This window comes from Panthera leo, chromosome B4 (genome assembly GCF_018350215.1).
Source record: "Panthera leo isolate Ple1 chromosome B4, P.leo_Ple1_pat1.1, whole genome shotgun sequence".
Taxonomy (NCBI): Eukaryota; Metazoa; Chordata; class Mammalia; order Carnivora; family Felidae; genus Panthera; species Panthera leo.
This window is the reverse complement of record NC_056685.1, coordinates 124,438,257-124,457,280: the sequence shown is the minus strand read 5'-3', so window position 1 is coordinate 124,457,280 and position 19,024 is coordinate 124,438,257. Positions and strand designations below refer to the sequence as shown.

Sequence of the window (19,024 nt, the reverse complement as noted above, 5' to 3'; positions counted from 1 at the left end):
GTAATCCATCCATTTTTAATATCTGGATCAAATGGCTTCCAAATGCCATTCCTTTTAAAATATACCTATTACCACTATTCATCCTGTTTAAATGGAGATTTCTATAGGATTTGTTTTCAGATATCAAGAATGGGTATCATAAATATCAAAGCAGATTTGACTACTACTCTCCTCTACCTGTAGATACACATCCAGTCGCTTCTGAGTGAGATTCATGGTTTGTAGCAGTTTTTCATCTTGACTAGTTGACTGCACATTCTGTTGCTTAGCAACTGCTCTTATCTCCTTCAGGTACTTCTCTCTAACAGACTGGAACCAATGAAGTGAGTCAAATTCCTGGTACTGATCCAAAAGCTTCAAAATGTAAGCCACACCTGCAGTCATTAGCAAAACCAAAGCCAAATTACAATGAGTACAGAAGTTGTATTCTACTCCTTTAAAAAAAAAAAAAAGTGAAAGTATATAGAACTAAAAATAAGACAATCAAGAAAAAAAGAAACAACATGGGCATGAAAATCACTTACAGGTAACACGCTGAGGGTTGGGGAAAAACTTCCGCTGCTATTTGACAGCAACTGAGGAAGCTACAGGGGAACTCAACACAAAATGCTAAAAACTCTTAAAGCCACCACCCCAACAAAGTCTAAACATTACATCTAATGAAACTAAGTGATTAGCAATACCAGGTGGGTGCGAATGATAGTTACACTTGATGGAAGATAAGGATTATTAATCAGATGACCCAGTTAAAAAATAAAGAGTAAACACTGCTCACGAAAAACAAATCTACAAAGAGCACACAGATCTATTAAGCAAATGTTTCTTAAAATCCATGGTAATAATGAACATAAAATTAATGGAAAAACAATTGCATTAAGCTTACCCATGGCAAAGCCATCATCAGTAAAAGCAGCTCCAATTTTGTTTTTTTTATTCAATTTCTCCTTGCAGCTAATGGAATGCTCTACAAAGTTGAGGGTCTAAAAAGATATATTAGAGAAACAACTGGGCTAAAATATCTTCAGAATTTAGTTCATAAAGGAAACATTTCAAAAATCATAAATAGGAACTCTTCTAGATTCCTGTCCTTTTGATTTGAGACATCTTCCTCCTATAAATAGTCCCCTGGTGAGATCACAATCTGTACAAGTATCTTTTAACGGCTCTTCTTTCCAAATCCTCTAACTACAAGCCCTCCCTCGATCACCACTTACCCTAACCACAGTGCCTTGTATATGGTTCATTATAAAATATTATGAACATTTTGCAGATGAGAACACTGAAGCCTAGAGGCTGAGTAACTTGTCCAAAGTCACACTCTAAGTGAAAGCTGGAATCAGAAAAGTAGGCCTGCTTTATTTACTTCAAAGCGTAAGTGCTCTTATGTGTGGTAGAATTGCTTCTGCCCAATTCATTCTAAAATACTATTTCTTATCAGATTCTGGGTTAAAGAATGAGTCATCTGGAGAAATGAATTCCCCCCAAAAAGGCTTTTCTAAAAATTCAGCTCTTACAAAATACCTTGTCATTTATTCAATAAAGATTTACTGAAACTTCTATCAGGTATTAAGTAACTACGATAAAAAAATGAATACCATCAAAAAGTCCACACTCTAGAGCAGCACTCTCAGCAATGACAGAAATATTGTATATCTGTACTATCCAATACAGTAAGCCACTAGCCACATATGGCCACTGAGAACTTGAAATGTGGCTCACAAAACTGAGGAACTAGATTTTTTATCATATAAAATTTTAATTAACTTAAATTTAAGCAGCCACTTGTGGCTATATACGGATAGCACAGTTGTAGAAGGGTAGAGACCTGTAAAAATAATTGTGATACATGTGAAAAGTACTATAACAGCCTATTTTGTTGGAAACAATATCAACTTTCACTTTTATGCGTGTAAAACTCACTTGGCAATCAATCACATATTTGTGAAATCTTTACAAATGGTTAAATCTTTTTTTGATATCTCATTTATGTTTGTCTTCTTTCTAGAATTCAATGATAAACTCAAGCACAAGCAGAGTGTCCTACACTTCGTGTCCTTCTTGTCCTAGAATTCTGACAGTTGCCCTGCACAACTCCACTCTTCCTTAAACTCCCGGACCGCTGTTCACCATGTCTGCAGTATGCTGTCCTTCAAGTTCAAGATACATGGTAAGAAGTCACCCTAAGTTAACTACACTGTTACAGAGTATAAGACAAATCTGCCTCCAGTTTGACACTGTCTTAAGATGAAAAGATAGTATTTATCAGATGAATATGGACACTTCTGCTACATCACAGTTATGACATATAATTATGATAGAGCATTAACAATAAACATATTAAAAAAAAACAGTGTAAGAGAACATTTACGAAGAAAAGGTGTCTACAAACCATCTGCTGCTTTCAAAGGATAATAATAGTAATATGTAAGAGGATACGTGTTAACAAGTCAGACAGCAATATGAAAATTTATTACTCTCCAAGTCAGATGTAACCAAAAGGTTACATTTGTTTAGTGATATTTAGATTTTAGACTTACCCATTTACAATTTAAAAAAAAGTTTTATTATAGAAATCTTTAGGGAAACGTAACTCCTATTGCTAGTATAAGCCTCTCTAATCTCTTAACTCCATTTTCTGCACTGCAACCACTGTTTGTATAATGTGATTTTGGATAACTTGAGCTACTTTTTGGTTGCAACTATATAGAATTAGAGCAGTGGACACTCTGTATACTATGAGGAAGCACTCAAAATTTAGTCTAGATGTTAGTATTTACTACTGAATACAGAAGTTGTCCTTAAACAGTAATACTTTCAAGAGATGTGTTAGAAATAACTTCATATTGTAACAGTTAAAGTTGGTCTACATTAATCACTTACAATATTATGGTATAATTCAGCCCGAAGATTATATGATACATATATAATGATGTACACTCAATTTAAAGTTTATTTTGAGAGAGAGAGAGCACGAGTTGGGGAGGGGTAGAGAGGGAGGATCCCAAGCAGCCTCCATGCTATCAGCACAGAGCCTGACATGGGGCTTGAACTCACAAACCATGAGATCACGACCTAAACCGAAATCAAGAGTTGGACACTTAACCGACTGAGCCACCCAGGCGCCTGATGTACACTCACTTTAAATCACACTAGGATTTTTCTAGCAGTTACAAACAAATAAAAATCTATCTTAAGTCTCATTCTTTAAGTCTATCTTAAGTCTCAATTTTACTAGTTAAGTAAAATTCCTAGGCCATATTCACGGAGATTACATTTAAGTTTTATCTACAACCAGAAAGTAATATAGTCTATGTGCATTTCCTGCTGTAAAGAAAATGGACATATTAACTTAAAAAAAAATCATTTTGGGTATAAAATACTCACCAGAGGGGGAACAATGATATAGAAATTTCGAAGATGTATATTCTTTGGCCTTCGAAATTCTGGAGCAAAAACATCTACAAGCATTTTGAAATACTCTGTGCCTTCGGCAGAATTTCGTGTGTGATCACTGAGGACTGAATCCAAATGCCTAAAATACAAAAAAATATTTACCTGGTTCCTTTCTTAAAAGAAGGTGTGGCTTTTTCTTTCTTTCTTTCTTTCTTTTTTAATCTGAGAGCAAGCAGGGAAGGGACAGAGGGAAAGGGAAAGAGAATCCTAGGCAGGCTCTGCACTGCCAGCACAGACCCCGACGTGGGGCTCAAACCCTCGAACCAGGAGATCATGACCTGAGCCAAAACCAAGAGTAGGACGCTTAACTGGCTGAGCCATCCAGATGCCCCACGAAGGTCTGGCTTTTTAAATCCAACTCTCATCAGTTTCAATGAGAGTACTCAAAAGTATAAAACGTTAGAAGACGTTTCTCGTTTCTAAGTCAATTTCCTTGGAGTTCAGAATAAACTTATTTTCTTATGGACAAAAGCTGATCCCAATTGTTTAATGAACTTATTCCCTAAAATAAAATATGCAGGGCATCTTCAAACTTAAAATAACAGTTTTATATTTCTTCTTCCCACAATAAGCCCTGTAGAATTCCATTTCATTGTAAAAAAACTCCTCTTTTTAACTCTCTTCACTAATGCTTCTTCTATACCTCCCTACCTCAACTGGAACCTGGCTCCTCCTCAAGAACTTAGCTTCCCACTCAACATTTGGAAACATTAGCTGCTTTTTCTCCTTCATCCCTCATTTACATCTACCACCACATTTTTTGTTAACTTTTTAAAATGTTTTATTTATTTTTGAGAGAGAGAGAGAGAGAGAGAGAGAGACAGACACACTGAGTGCAACTGAGGAAGGGACAGACAGAGAGAAGGAGACACAGAATCCGAAGCAGGCTCCAGGCTCTGAGCTGTCAGCAGAGCCCGACATGGGACTTGAACCCAGGAACCGTGAGGTCATGACTTGAGCTGAAATCAGACGCTTAACTGACTGAGACACCCAGGCGCCCCACAACTACCATCACTTTCAAATTATTATTCCCCCACCACTAAAAGGTAGAAACCTCTCCTTTGAGACTCTCATGATCCCACTGTATCCAACTACCCAGCTACTCCTTCCTGATATCAGGTATCTATTAACCTTTTAACCCATTGCCCTACCTTTATTATCTTAGGACTATGATACATGTTTTAGTTCTCCATCATCCTGGAAGACTCCGTTGCCCATTTAGATAACTGATTCATTATCACAATCCCACAACTCCTTGACTTCACCTGCCATGAACTTTCCTTCGATGTCAGTCATCCACTCCTCTGCATAAATCTGAACTTGCTATTAGCAGACAGCTTTACCCTAGAGATCTTAAAAGATAATATCCCACCTCTCTGACCTTAAACTGCTTCAAAAATATTTTTAAAAGATCATCAATATTTAAATGGATGATATCACTTAATAAGAGACAACAGTCTGATTTTCTTCTTTGACATACAAGCCAAAAATTAGTAATTTCAGGGCAAATGACTTTAAATATATTATTAACTGTACATGGCTCCTTTAATTTGGCAAAGAACTAAGCTATCCTATAATAGACTATTTCAAAGCAAATCTTGTGTTGGGGCCTTATTCTCATAAATATGCACACATTTTTTTTTCATTTAAAAAAAATTCAAGCCTGTTGAAAAGTTAAAACATAGTATGATGAACACCTATTTACTCTTCACCATGTAACATTTGCCACATTTGTTTTTTCTGGAAACATTTAAAGTTACAGATTTCTTGTCACTCGGCCCACAAGTGCTTTAATATGAATCTATTAAGAGCCAAGAAATTCTCCTACCAAGCCACAATATATCATTACACCCCAAAATAAAACACAGTATTATCTAATATACACATGTTCTAATTTCCCTAATTATCCCCCAAATGTCCTGTATAGCCCCCCTTTTCCCTTATCTAGGATACGATTAAGGAATACCCACTGCATTTGGTTGTCAGGTCTCTTTAGTTTCCTAATCTAGAATAGTCTCGTTGCCTTTTTTGTCCTTCATGCCATTTTTTAAGAGTCCAGGCCAGGTGTTTCACGGAATGCCTCAAACTTTGAATGTCTCAGATAATGTCTCAGAATCTCCCTTAAAATAAATCCAGAGTAAACCTTTTTGGCAAGAATACAACATAGGCACTTGCTGTTACATTGCATGAGAAGATCCCATAATGTCAGTGTGTCCTGTGAACTGGTGATGCTATGTTCGATCACTGAGTTAAGGTGGAATACATCAACCTCTCCCTCATAGAGATAGTTTTCCCCCCTTTGTAGTTATTGAGCAATTTGTGGGAAAATCTTCTGATAGTAAATGAATACTCTGTTCTCCAAAACCATTTTTATTGATGATTTTTGTCTGATTTCAAGCATTTACTGTGGTGATTGCGAAACAGTGATTTCTCCCTACATTTTCTCATCTTATCTATCAGCTGGCATTCTTCTGTAAAAAGGAACCTTCCCTCTACTCCTCCAATCTTTCTTATCATCAGTAGGATTCATGGTTTCTTTTTTTACTTAATATATCTTAATATTCTTAATGTATCTTAATGTTCTTTTTTTACTTAACTGATTTCTACCATGATTCTTTTTGAGACTCAGATTGTGTCCACTTTGTCCAGGGGTGCCCCTTCATGTCTGAGTCAATAAACTGTTATAATTAGATAATAATTATTATATAATAACAAAGATTTTATTAATAAAATCTGTAGTTTTCTAAAGAATTTCTTAATAATTCTTCATGCCTCTCTCAAGTTTTAAATTATGTTCAAAAATCACCACTTACTGAAGTCTGTACATCTGCACTGTCCAATAACATACCCATCAGCTATCTTATTTGCCTAATTTAAATAAAATAAAAATTTAAATTCAGTTCCTCGGCCCATTAGCCCTATCAAGTGTTCAACAGCTTCATGTGGTAGTGGCTACTGTACTGGACAATGCTGGCCTAGATTACACGAAATAAAGGACAGGTGTTCTAGAATAGTGCTGGCAAACAAATATAAAAACAGTTAAAAGAGAGGTGAACTGAATTTTACCAATGAGATATTTGGCATTTTTTAGACTAAATCCTCAAAGTTACTTATATACTTTGTACTTCAGCACATTTCAATTTGGACTAGTCACATTTCATATGCTCAACAGCCACAAGTGGCTAGGGGCTACTATATTAGATAGCGTGTTCTAGAAGATAACTTTTTAGTGAAGTTGGAAAAATCTCAGAATACTGCAGTCTTAAAAAAATTGAATCTCATAAACTGAGACCATAACTTATATAATAAAAACACAAAAACATAAGTTTATATATTACCTTCTAATCTCCCCTTTAAAATGTTTTTATATAAACATATACTTTTTTAAATCTCCAAATTTAGATTATTCCAAAATTAGATTTTAACCTTGTTTTTTAATGTTTATCAATTTATTTGAGAAAGAGAGAGAGGAGAGAAAGAGAGAGAATCCCAAGCAGGCTCTGCACTGCCAGTGCGGAGCCCAGTCCGAGACTGAATCCCATGAACCATGAGATCATGACCTGAGCCGAGATCAAGAGTCGGACATTTAACCAACTAAGCCACCCAGGTGCCCCTACCTTGCTGCTCTCAACGTTTCTTCTGCAAGACCTTCTTCTTTTACTAGTTCTTCAAAGTTTACAATATCTTCAAGATCAGGTACAAATCTAAGAATTTGGAAAATAATTTTATTAAGTTAAATAGGAGTAATTGACAGAGATATGAAGGGCTACTATAAGTCTCCAAATTTTTCAACTATATTATCTGGAAAGAATTTTGTATTTGTTATATTACTAATATAACCAATTTAGTTCTAAAACTGACCTTTAGATCTGAATAATCAGATTTAATCCTTAAAATCATGTAATCTTTAGAACCATTCACAAAGTATACTGATAACTATATCTTCAAGAGAAAAAAAATTTTCAAAGGTCTGCTATAATCTTAAAATTCAAGAAGAAAAAAATATAACCAGAACTAATGGTCTTCTTCCATATTTATCTCAAAATATATCAATAAGAAAAAAAAACTTCTCTACAATACTGCCTACAATAAATTTAAATGACATAAAATTTTTAAATAGCATAAGACAAAAATGTTTGCATTCATACCTAATGGCATTGCTGCTGCAATGAAGGCCACCAGATCTTATCATTCGTATATAGCCCATAGCATTACCTTAAAAATGACACACAGACACAAATCAGATATTTATTCAAGTAAATCTAAACTCTAACAATCAGGAATACAGTCACATGTAGAATTACAGGGTTTCTATTCCTAAGTACTAAAAGATTCTTCTCTCTTTTACTTTAATTCTTACTCCATAAAAGTGAAACTTACATATTTGTGCACTTAAAATATAAATATACCTACTTATACACAGCTATATTAAATATCTTAAAAATAAATGTGACTGGCATTTGATAAACTAAATTCACTAAATGCTGACTACATGTTTAAAAACAAACATTTTAAAGTTACTATCTCAATAATTTCTTCATTCTCACACTGAGTGCTTGCCAGACCAACCCCTCCCCACCAATACAGCTGGAAATGATACCAAGAGGTCTTTACTTGATGCCCCCAAATTACATCTCCAACCTGGACTACTCCTTCAGGCTTTTTTAGTCAATGCCTACACCTAAAAGACTAAGAATTTTTAATTTAATGTTTAAGTCAAACTCAAGATCTTCACCCTATTATATTTCCTATCTCAGAAACTGACATTTCCATCCTTCCAACTGCTCAGGCAAAATGTCCTGAAGTCATCCCTGACTCCTTTCTTTCTTCCATACTTCATATCTAATCAATGGGCAAATTATAATAGCCCCACCTTCAGAATGTAGCCACAATCCCACCATTTTTCACATTCACAGCTATGATCCTCTTCCAAACCACCACATCTCTTGCCTACACCTCTGCAATATGCAAAGACCTCCTGCTCCCCAATCTTCCACCATCAGCATCCTGCTCCCCAATCTTCTACTTCCACTGTCAGCATCCTGCTCCCCGATCTTCCACCGTCAGCATCCTGCTCCCCGATCTTTTATCTACATAGCAGCAGTGCCGGTGGTTCTTTTCAAAGTAGGTGGGTACATATCCTTCCTTTTCTGGAAACCCTACAATGGCTTTCCATCTCAATAAAACCCAAATCTCTTATGTGGTCAACAAAGCCCTGTGTGATAGTGCCCTTGCTGCTGTTCTGATATCCTGCCCTACCACTCAGGACTCTACTAACTCCTCCATTCCAGCCTCTAGGTCCCCAAAATGCCAGACAGACCCAGGGCTTTGGCACTTCCAGTGGCCTCGCTCTGGTATGCTCCTTCCCTGAATACACACATGACTTATTCCCCAATGTCATTTAGGTCCCTGCTCCTTAGAGTTTTCCCTGAACATCACTGAATACCATTGGCCAGAACCATTACACCTTCTTAGCCAGCACTTAACAGTGACATATTCTGTGTCTTTGTGTCTCCCCCAACTGGCATGCAAGATCCATGGCACAGCTTCTGTTCTCACTGCTCCACCCCTACACATAGTAGGAATTCAATAATACAGTTGACCCTTAAACATGGAGCTAGGGGTGCCGGACCCTCCAAGACCCCCACAGTTGAAAATCTGTGTATAACTTTTAACTACTTACAGCCTACAGTTAATCAGAGGCCTTAACCAGTGACAAAGTCAATTAACACACTTTTTGTATGTTATGTGTATTGTATATTGCATTCTTACAATATAGTAAGCTAGAGAAAAGAAAATGTTATCAAGAAAAGATAAAAACAGAGAGGGAGTCAAACCATAAGAGACTCTTAAATACAGAGAACAAACTGAGGGTTGCTGGGAGGGCACGGGTTATATGTGTGATGGGCATTAAGGAGGGCAGTTTTGGGGATCAGCACTGGGTGTCATATGTAGGAGATGAATCACTGTGTTCCACTCCTGAAGCCAAGACTACACTGCATGTTAACTAACATAAATTTAAATTGAAAAAAAATCATAAGGAAGAGAAAACACAATTACAGTACTACAATAGTATGAAAACATATACATATAAGCAGACTTGCACAATTCAAACACGTATTGTTCAAGAGTCATCTATGTATGGCTAAACTGAACTGAAATGAGTTGGGAGAAAGGACAAAAAGGTAAAGTTATTATTTCACAATCATTACAATACATTCTTTACATACACTATCTCATCTGATGTTTTTAAAAACTCTCAAAATAGGTATCACTGAATCTATTTTTAGGGCTATCCCAAGATGAGAGATGATGTTAAAATGTTTCCCTAATATGTGTCTTACAAATATAAAATATCTAGTTTCACTGTTTTCCTACTATTAGCAGACCAATATCCAGCAGATCAAAATGTGCTACTGAGAGGCAAGTATAGAGCAACAGTTAACAGGAACTCTCTGAAGCCAGATTTCTTGGGTTCAATGGACTCTGCCACTTTTTAGCTAGAAGATCTAGGTCAAGTTATAAACTTTGTATCTCTGTCTCCTCATCTGTTAAATTAAGTTCTACAGGGTAAAGATTTTGTTTAGTGCCCTATATATCATCAGCACCTAGAAACATTTGTTGCCCTCAGTAAATACCTACAGAATTAATAAACAGCAATACTTATAACATTGTGAGTTTTATAGGAGTTAGAACACACAAAGCACTCAGCAAAGCCTTGGCACACAGATGTTCAATAAATGTTAGTGGTGGTACTGATTATTTCAGCAGGCAAGTAATTAGACAAAAGGACTTTTCCTTTTGCTTCCAACTCTGAGATTTCTTACTCCTTTTCCCAATATATTTAACAGACTCAAAAACACATTACTACGTTTATATGGAGATAAAGAATTTGTATTTTCTAAGAAGAGAGTAAAGAATAAAATTTTGGAACAAAGTGAAAAGGATAATATTCATCAAATGCTGAATGCCTCCTGGCGGCAAGTGAGGTGACATGACTTTATGTGTTAGGGGGAGAATGTGTATGGGGGAAGATGACTAGCACAGTCCTCTTCAATAATTTAAGGACTATTTCATAGGACAAAATTATACTTTAAAAAATATTAAAACATTAAATAAATAATAGTGCAAGCAGTATTCACATGTGGGGAAGAAGAACTCTGATACATAATCAGAGTATGAATAAATGAAGTTGCGAATAAATGAAGCTTTAGGCAGTGCTGCTTTAGAAAAACAGCTCTAAGTCTGAGGTCCCTGGACTCTGACCTTAAGCACCTTAACTCTGGTATAACAACATGTGGAACTGTATGTGTAGTATATGGGCACTATTCTGGGGAAAACCAATTCAGAGTTTTCATTAGATTCTCAAAAAGGGCTAAGATCTACTGCTCCAGAAGCTTACGGTCTAATGACATCAAATGTCTCTATGAGGAAACTACTTGTGGAACAAATCTCCTTATTAAATTGCTTAAAATAAGAAAAAAAAAGACAAATGTAAAATTCTAAGTTCTTATAGAAATGTCTAATATGCAGGGGCGCCTGGGTGGCTCGGTCAGTTAAGCATCCGACTTCGGCTAAGGTCATGACCTTGAGGTCCGTGAGTTCAAACCCCACATCGGGCTCTGCACTGACAGCTCAGGGCCTGGAGCCTGCTTCAGATTCTGTGTCTCTCTCTCTCTCTCTCTCTCTCTCTCTCTCTCTCCCCTCCCCTGCTCGTGTTCTCTCTCAAAAAAAATAAACATAATTAATTTATAAAACTTAAGCTAGCGTTCAGTGACTTTACTCCAGAACTAAATCCTTATAACACCTTTCCCACTAGTAAATTTAAAGCCCCTTGAGAACAAAGGCTATTTGTATTCTCAGCATCTAGAAGAGTATTTGGTATAACAGATTCTTAGTAAATGTTTCATAAATGAATGAACGAATCTCAGGAAGCATAAGTTTACCAAAGTGTAGTCAATAAGAATTTACTGTTTAGTGTCTACAATTGTGAAGAATACAGAATACCTCTGGACTTCAGCCAAAAAACCAGTTTAAGTCCTAGCAATACTATTTATTTGTCTGAGTTTTTCTTTTTTCATCTTTAAAATGATGATTACCTGCCTCCTGCACAGGCATTCTGTGGAAAGCTTAAATAAGTATACAGTTTTGTTAATCTACAATTATTTTTAAATGTAGTTCTTGCTTTTAAATATAATGTAACACGTTTTGGGAAACTAGTTCTACCTATAAGGCAGGACAACTCAAGAAATTATATACAAATGTGAAATGATATAACAGAAAATTGTAACATTTAATATTTCAACCTTAACCAAACTTATTTGTAAGTAATGTAACTTATTTACCTATGTTACTAGTTAACTTTTCACATAAATTATTTTATGCCTCTGCATTGAGGCTATAACTTCAGGGAGCCCATTTTAAAAGCCCAGAACAGTGCCATGAACAGAGTAAGTACCTAATAAATAGTTACAATCTGACTAATATGAGCATATTTGAGACGAGGTAAATGTATTTTTAATTGAATTGAAGAGGTTTTATTGAATTTCTTTTAGTCCACAGTCCCACAGTCTATCAATTATTTCTGCACCAACAGTGTAATCATACTTGAAAATCTTTTGGTAGGAAAATGACTCAGTGGAATAAAGTTGATCTCAGGCACTCACATATTAAATTGTTTATTTATATGAGATATTCAAGGAGATAGCTATTTGGAATTTGTACTTTATTTCCCAACTCTTTTATAATAACTTACCAATCTGGCTGATGAGTTGCCTGAACTGATCAAGGTAGCTTTGTCCCTCTGGGGTAATTCCAAGTTTTCTGATGCCTCGATTAAATTTTTCTGCTCTTTCAAAAGGATACTAAAGAGATAATTTAAAGACTACCTTTATTAACAAAACCCCTAAAGCATAAAATGCCTACAAAATCAACCACGCTAATACCATTTTCCTTTCTAATTTTGTATTTCCACTGTGCTTAAAAAAAAAAATCACTTAAATCTGACAAAATTTATAGCACAAAAGCTACCAATGTTTAAGGTCAATACAAATTAAATTTCTTTTTGTCACTAGCTAAGGAAAATAATTATTAAAGCCACCAAACTTCAGTTTTCCATCACCATTATTAGTCTCCCAACATCCAACTACTCTATCAATAGATAAAAGGAACCAATTCCTCCTAGAAACACTTCTTCAGTGTCGTGCAGCCAAGTTCCTGTAGCAAAATAGGTATTGCATATATAAACACACTCCTTCCCAAAAACATACATCAGCTGAGCCAAAATTTCTAATTGCCATCACTAATAAAAAATGATTTTTCAAGTCTTAGCTAATTAAAAGAGAAAATTACTCATTTTATATTAACAAATGGAAATAATTCTCATAAACAATAGAATGATCACTTCTCTGAATACTAGTAATTTGTTCCAGTAAAAAGGAGTTAATATAATTCTCTACTTATAACTGTAATCTATAATTTTATTCAGTTATTTTACTAGGAAATAGTATTTTACTGCTCTGACATTGATGAAAACTACCACCTAGAATACTAGACGGTTGAAATTAGGTGATGCTAAAGAGCAATTAAAATAGTTCTGTATGTGGCAAATCAAATATAAAACCCATCTAAAATATAAAACCCATATAAAAACCATGCTAGCCACATGGCTACAAGCCTCCAGAATAGTACCACTTACATTTCTCTTCATTACTGGAAAACTCAGTGCAGGGGTGAAGGGAAAACAGTATTCTTATAATACAGGGAATAACAGTTGGTGTGGTATTTTTAGAACTTGTGGCAACATATATCAGAACTTTAAATATTCATATTCTGTGCCCTAGAAATTTCTCTTCAAGCAATTCATCTTTCAGAAATAATGTCCCAATACACAGAAATAAATGTGTAAGGATGTTCCCTGTAGCACTGTACATAACACTAAAAAAATCAGAAAAATCTAAATATCTGTCAGTAGGAGAAGGTTAAATAAGTTATGGTATATACATCTTTACTGTCAACTGTTAAAAAGAATGAGGTAGATCTATTATATGTACAGACTTGTGATAAGCATACTGTAAAATAATCTCTGTAGTATTACTCCCTTTTTGTTAGGGAAAAAAAAAGCAATACGTGTATATGCAAACAAATATGTTTATCACACAGACATCTAAAAGCATCATATCACAACGTTAACAGCAACTGCCTCCAGAGAATGAAACTGGGAGGAAAGACAAATGAGTGAGGTCATTTAGTTTATGCACTCTATATTGTTTAAATATTTCAAAATAAGCATGTTTCTCTTCTGCATTATTTTAAAATAAATAAAGAAAAGTAACACCTGGCCACATGGATCCTTACACTTTAGCCTACGAGTAAGAAACTATAAGGGAAAATACAAGAAACGTGGAGGCCAGATCTAGAAGACACTATTGTGAAAAATAACAAAAAAACTAAAATCCCATTACAGAGCTTCATAATGAACTTCAGCATAAACATCTCCTATACACTCAACAGCCAAATCAAACTACCTTGAAAAGAATATAAAAATAAAAAATACCTTATGATCATTTTGGTCCTTGACTTCCCTGAAAAACCGAATATCTTTTATCAATCTGGATTTGATATGTTCATCATACATAAACTGGCTGAATATGTAGAACTTCTTTTTCAAAAACTGGTAGGTGAAATTAACCTATAAAATTAAAATACAAAAAATTGGGAGAAGTTAATATAAAAATTAATGTCAAATCAATGTGACTGAATATCAACTATAAGCTCTAAGTGAGATTTCATAAAGTCTAATATTTACAAAGCCTAATTCACACTGAAAATATTTAAATAAATGAAGCTTTTTTATTGCCCAAGTTTACAGAACTTTCTATAAGCTCCCCTTAAATATTTTAACTACCTATAAAAGGGGGAAAAAAAAGAAATACAAGGAAAATAACCTCATAACAGAACTAAGAGTTATAGTGAGAATAAAAAATACAAATTCAACACTCTAGCTTTTATGGCATAAACCACAATCAGAAGTTCCTGTTCCTTACTTATTACTAATCTACATGCCTAGAATGATACTAAAGTAAGAAACACAGCGCTCTTTGAACTCTCCTGAAGGAAGACATTCAATGATGTACCCAGGAATATTTTGAGCACCTCCTTTGCACAAGGCAGGGTGTATCTGCTCTCACGCTAGACATGGTGCTTGTTATCATGAAGTCTATATTCTAGCAGGAGTAACAGACATTTAAACAAGTATATGTGAAATAAATTATTAAATCTCATCTGCAATAATTCATACAATGAGAAGTGCCAGTGCTTTGAGAATAATAATAAAAGGCCCTGATCAAGACTCAGAAAACCCCGAAAAAGTTGGATTTGAGCTGAGATTAAGGCCAAAATAACATGACATTATTTCTGACCTAAGCTGGAAGACTTGTACTAATTTCCATCTCCTCCACCCTCAAAAACTTCATTTTTTGACAGTCGTCATTTATCCAGTGTTAGAAATGGGTGCTTCGTCATAATTTTTCCTGTGGCTTAAACACTGTTTTCTTCTTGATCTTACTAGTAGTTGTCCTGGTAGAAATAGTCCCTTCTTTATCCTTCCCACTCTATTTTTTTTTTTTTTATTTACTTATTTTTGAGACAGACAGACACACACACACACACACACACACACACACACACACACAGAGCCCGAGTGGGGGAGGGGCAGAGAGGAAGACACAGAATCTCTGAGCTGTCAGCACCGAGCCCGATGTAGGGCTCAAACCCACAAACCATGAGATCATGACCTGAACCAAAGTCATATGCTTAACTGACTGAACTATCCAGGCACCCCTAACCTTCCCACTCTTAATAATGGGTAACTGCCAGTCTCTGATCTTATTTCTCTCTCTCTCTTTTTTTTAAGTGTCCTGGGGGGATCATCCAGGCTTTTTTTTTTTAATGTTTATGTATTTTTGAGAGAGACAGAGCACGAGTTGGGGAGGGGCAGAGAGAGAGGGAGACCCAGAATCCGGAGCAGGCTCCAGGCTCTGAGCTGTCAGCACCAACCCTGACACAGGGCTCGAACCCACGAATCATGAGATCATGCATGACCTGAGCCAAAGTCAGACACTTAACTGACTGAGCCACCCAGGCACCCCTCATCTTATTTCTTCTATATTCACTTTGTCATCATCAAACATCAGGAATGTACATTCGTTAGTGTGATCAACTGATTCATGACTATATCCCCTGCTAGAGTGTAATCACCATGAGAGCAGAAACTGTTTTTCTCACCAAAGCACCTAGCACAGTGTCTCAGACATGTAAAATACACACATAATTATATCTGTTACATGAATGAGATTTCTGACAGATTCGAGGTCAAAAAAGAGTTTTATCCTTAAAAGTTCAGACATGATCTCCACACGAATGACTCCTTAAATTAGAAACTCTATGTCATTTCTATATTGGTAACTGCTAAAACAGAACTCCAACCACATCTCCTATCAGCTCAATCACTTTAATGGCTCCGCACCAAATATTAAAATGGTCCTTATGTAATTTCCAGTTATGTAACTCCTCCCTATTTCTTTACTTTCAAACATGCTTAATAAGATTTTACTATTTAAGCATTCATATTTTTCTTTCCTCAAGGACAAATTAAGTGTACCTGAAAACCAGGTAAAGTCAAAAACGGCTCTTCTCCACAGAAGAAAAAATAGGATACAAATTCAAGTGATTCCCTCAAATGATAGTATGCCCATTTCTAAGATTCAAAATATTTTGAGTAAATTTCTACTTTTATGGATATTAAATAATTAGTAAGCTCTCCCCCCCCCAAAAAAGCATGACTAATGTTAAATAAACTGCTATCAATTGCTCGCGTGCAAAAGCAACAAATGATATCAGACAATCCACACAGATACATACATCTATGCCAGTGTCCCCAAATCTCTGATAGCACTTAATAATGATGTCCCTGAGATGGTAAGACATTTGAAAATGCCTTTTGTATCACAGAGCTTCCATGACAACCAACACAACTGTAGTGCCATTTTTTTTGAGATTTATTTTTAAGTAATCTCTACACCCAACATGGGGCTCAAACTCAGAACCCCAAGATCAAGAGTCACATGCTCTACCAACTGAGCCGGCCAGGCAGCCCCTCCCCAGACACTATAATTATACCAACCAGAACAATGGAAATTCAGGTATATGATAAACAAGCAGTAGTGTATATTTACCAGAATGTTCTATGAGAAAACTATTTTCCAAACTACCATATTAAACAGGAGTCTATTACCCACCCAATCCCCAAAAAAGACTCTTACTGTTGTATTCATGATTCCTGTGCCATGTGTTCGAATTGAATTAGCAATATGCCGAATATTAATAGTGTTCAAATGTTTGTTATTGCTTGTTCGTTCAATAAAAATCTGCAATGAAACAAATTTACACTAGATAACAACACAATCCATAGCAAATGCTGGTCAGTTACACAAAGAAAATTTTAGAATCTATTTCATTAAAAGATAATTTCATTGGAAAGTCATTCAATAATATAATCAAAGAAATAAAAAGATCTCTAAACAATTATTTTCTGCTTTATTTCATTAGTTTTCACTAATGAGAATCAATTTTTGCCCCTCAGCCTTCCTACTATACATTCACCCACATCAAAAAAAAATTCTAAAACCCACTCACCTGATTGTTGAGATTATAGAGGTATCGAGACACAAATATGTGAATATTTCTCATAATTTCCAAAACATCCAGGCCCTAAAACAACCCACACAGTTCTATTATTATTATAGTCAGACTTGTATCAATATAGTGACTTACTACCAATATTTAAAATGACTTTAAAAAAACAACTATATAAAGAGTACAACCAAAGGTTAAGCAGCCTTCTAACTGCTACAATCAGGACTGTCTCCCTAGGAAACCTGGCTGCTTGTTATCTTACCCCTTTTGTAAGGACAGGAACAGTTGTATTTAAAATTTCAGACATTCATGACTCAATCATTTCCCCACCATTCTTGAGACTACTGGTCTTCCCAAAAATCTTCTGTATATATTTTACTAAATAAACTAATGGCCAGATTCTAAAAGGTAGTCAGGATATGTGGTGATATTTATAAAATACATACTATTTTTCAGGCACTGTGCAAGCAAGGTTCTTTTTATGTAATTCTCAAAAAATGAGGTATTAGTCTTCTAAATTCCACAGCTGAAGAAAATGAAGCTAAGGGAGTTCTCCAAGGTCAAACAGCTAGGAAGAGGCAGAACCCAGGGATTTTTAGAAAGTCTAATTCCAAATCCTTAGGCTTCTTTTAATTACCCTAGACTACCTTTAACATACAAGTTACCTATTAAGAATCCATAACTCTTCAGTTACTACTCTAACACCTAATGGCATCAGATGCATTGTCCCACAGCTTTTCTAACTGGGGCCAAAGCAGCATCACAATACCCCTTTAAGTTTTCGTTATAGTTTTTCTCATGTTTCAATCTAAAAATTGTTAACTCACTTTTTCTTCCCCTTGGTTATAAGTACATGAGCAGAAACTGTTCCTATTTATTTTTGTATCCCAAAACACAGTTTGGTGCCTAGCATCTTTTCAGTAAATACTAAATGCATAAATGAATGAAAGGAAATACAAACTGATCCCAGAAATGGTACCTACACACAGTAGGCTGGAAGAAAAATTATCCTCAAATTTCAGAACTGAGTAAATGTTTTTTGATAAATACTATTTTTGGATTTTCTTAGGAAAAATACATGCAAATTAACTGAAAACATAACTTTTGCACTCATGAGATACTGTCATATTGTAAATTAGCTTACTGAATTAGCAAAAGTAAATGCTTCTGTGCACTCATTTTAAGAAGATATTTATAGTCATATACATTTGACCATTTCTTAAGATGTTAAAATTTATATGTTATATCTAGGTTTAAAATCCTTAACTGTGATCTTGACTAAACTTTTTACAACTCGGCAGAAGTCACCACCTCACTATCCCACGGTTTCTGAAACAGTGTATCTAAATCTATGTACATTTCAGATGTTCAACAAAAGCTGGAGTGTAAACAGAAAGCCTGTGGTAAATTATTCCTAAAGCAAATCAGCACCATTATTCTTGTCAAGTATGTAGTTTTATACAGCAAATATTTTCTTCAATTATAAACATGTGCTAAATTAAGAAGAAAAAAAGAGACTTTTTAGAGAAACACTGCTATGCTACAAACACACTATGCCAGAAACATTTCATACTATACCTGTTCCAAAGTCTGACTAGGAAGATGAGCCTCCGTCATAACCAATCCGTAACGCTGGGTAGCTAAATTTCTCATTTCACTGTACGTGGCCCAGTCATGAAGAGCTACTGTTGTGAGATTATAGAAGGTCTTGTCTAGGTAGTGAGTTACATAAGCTACCAAAAATAAATAAATAAATCAGTAAATATATAAACAAATTTTTGATTCATGAAAAAACAGAATAGGAAGAAAGATGAAGCTTTTGGAAACGACTTGTCTCTGAACATCAGACTTCTTCCTTTAAAATAAGGTACTAGGA

General features: G+C 35.2%; 1 protein-coding gene across 3 annotated transcripts in view; it reads right to left on the bottom strand.

The window, feature by feature from the left end:
- WASHC4 (WASH complex subunit 4) overlaps positions 1 to 19,024 on the bottom strand; it is a 59,384-nt gene that overhangs the window by 4,374 nt on the left and 35,986 nt on the right. For all 3 annotated transcript variants that reach the window (XM_042947586.1, XM_042947587.1, XM_042947588.1), the window contains 10 exons: positions 18,727 to 18,881; positions 17,149 to 17,223; positions 16,776 to 16,880; positions 14,009 to 14,143; positions 12,209 to 12,317; positions 7,602 to 7,668; positions 7,071 to 7,157; positions 3,385 to 3,532; positions 884 to 980; positions 178 to 374 (listed from right to left, as the gene is read on the bottom strand). In XM_042947586.1, the coding sequence (XP_042803520.1) occupies positions 178 to 374; positions 884 to 980; positions 3,385 to 3,532; positions 7,071 to 7,157; positions 7,602 to 7,668; positions 12,209 to 12,317; positions 14,009 to 14,143; positions 16,776 to 16,880; positions 17,149 to 17,223; positions 18,727 to 18,881 (1,175 nt within the window). The remainder of the gene's footprint in view (positions 1 to 177; positions 375 to 883; positions 981 to 3,384; positions 3,533 to 7,070; positions 7,158 to 7,601; positions 7,669 to 12,208; positions 12,318 to 14,008; positions 14,144 to 16,775; positions 16,881 to 17,148; positions 17,224 to 18,726; positions 18,882 to 19,024) is intronic.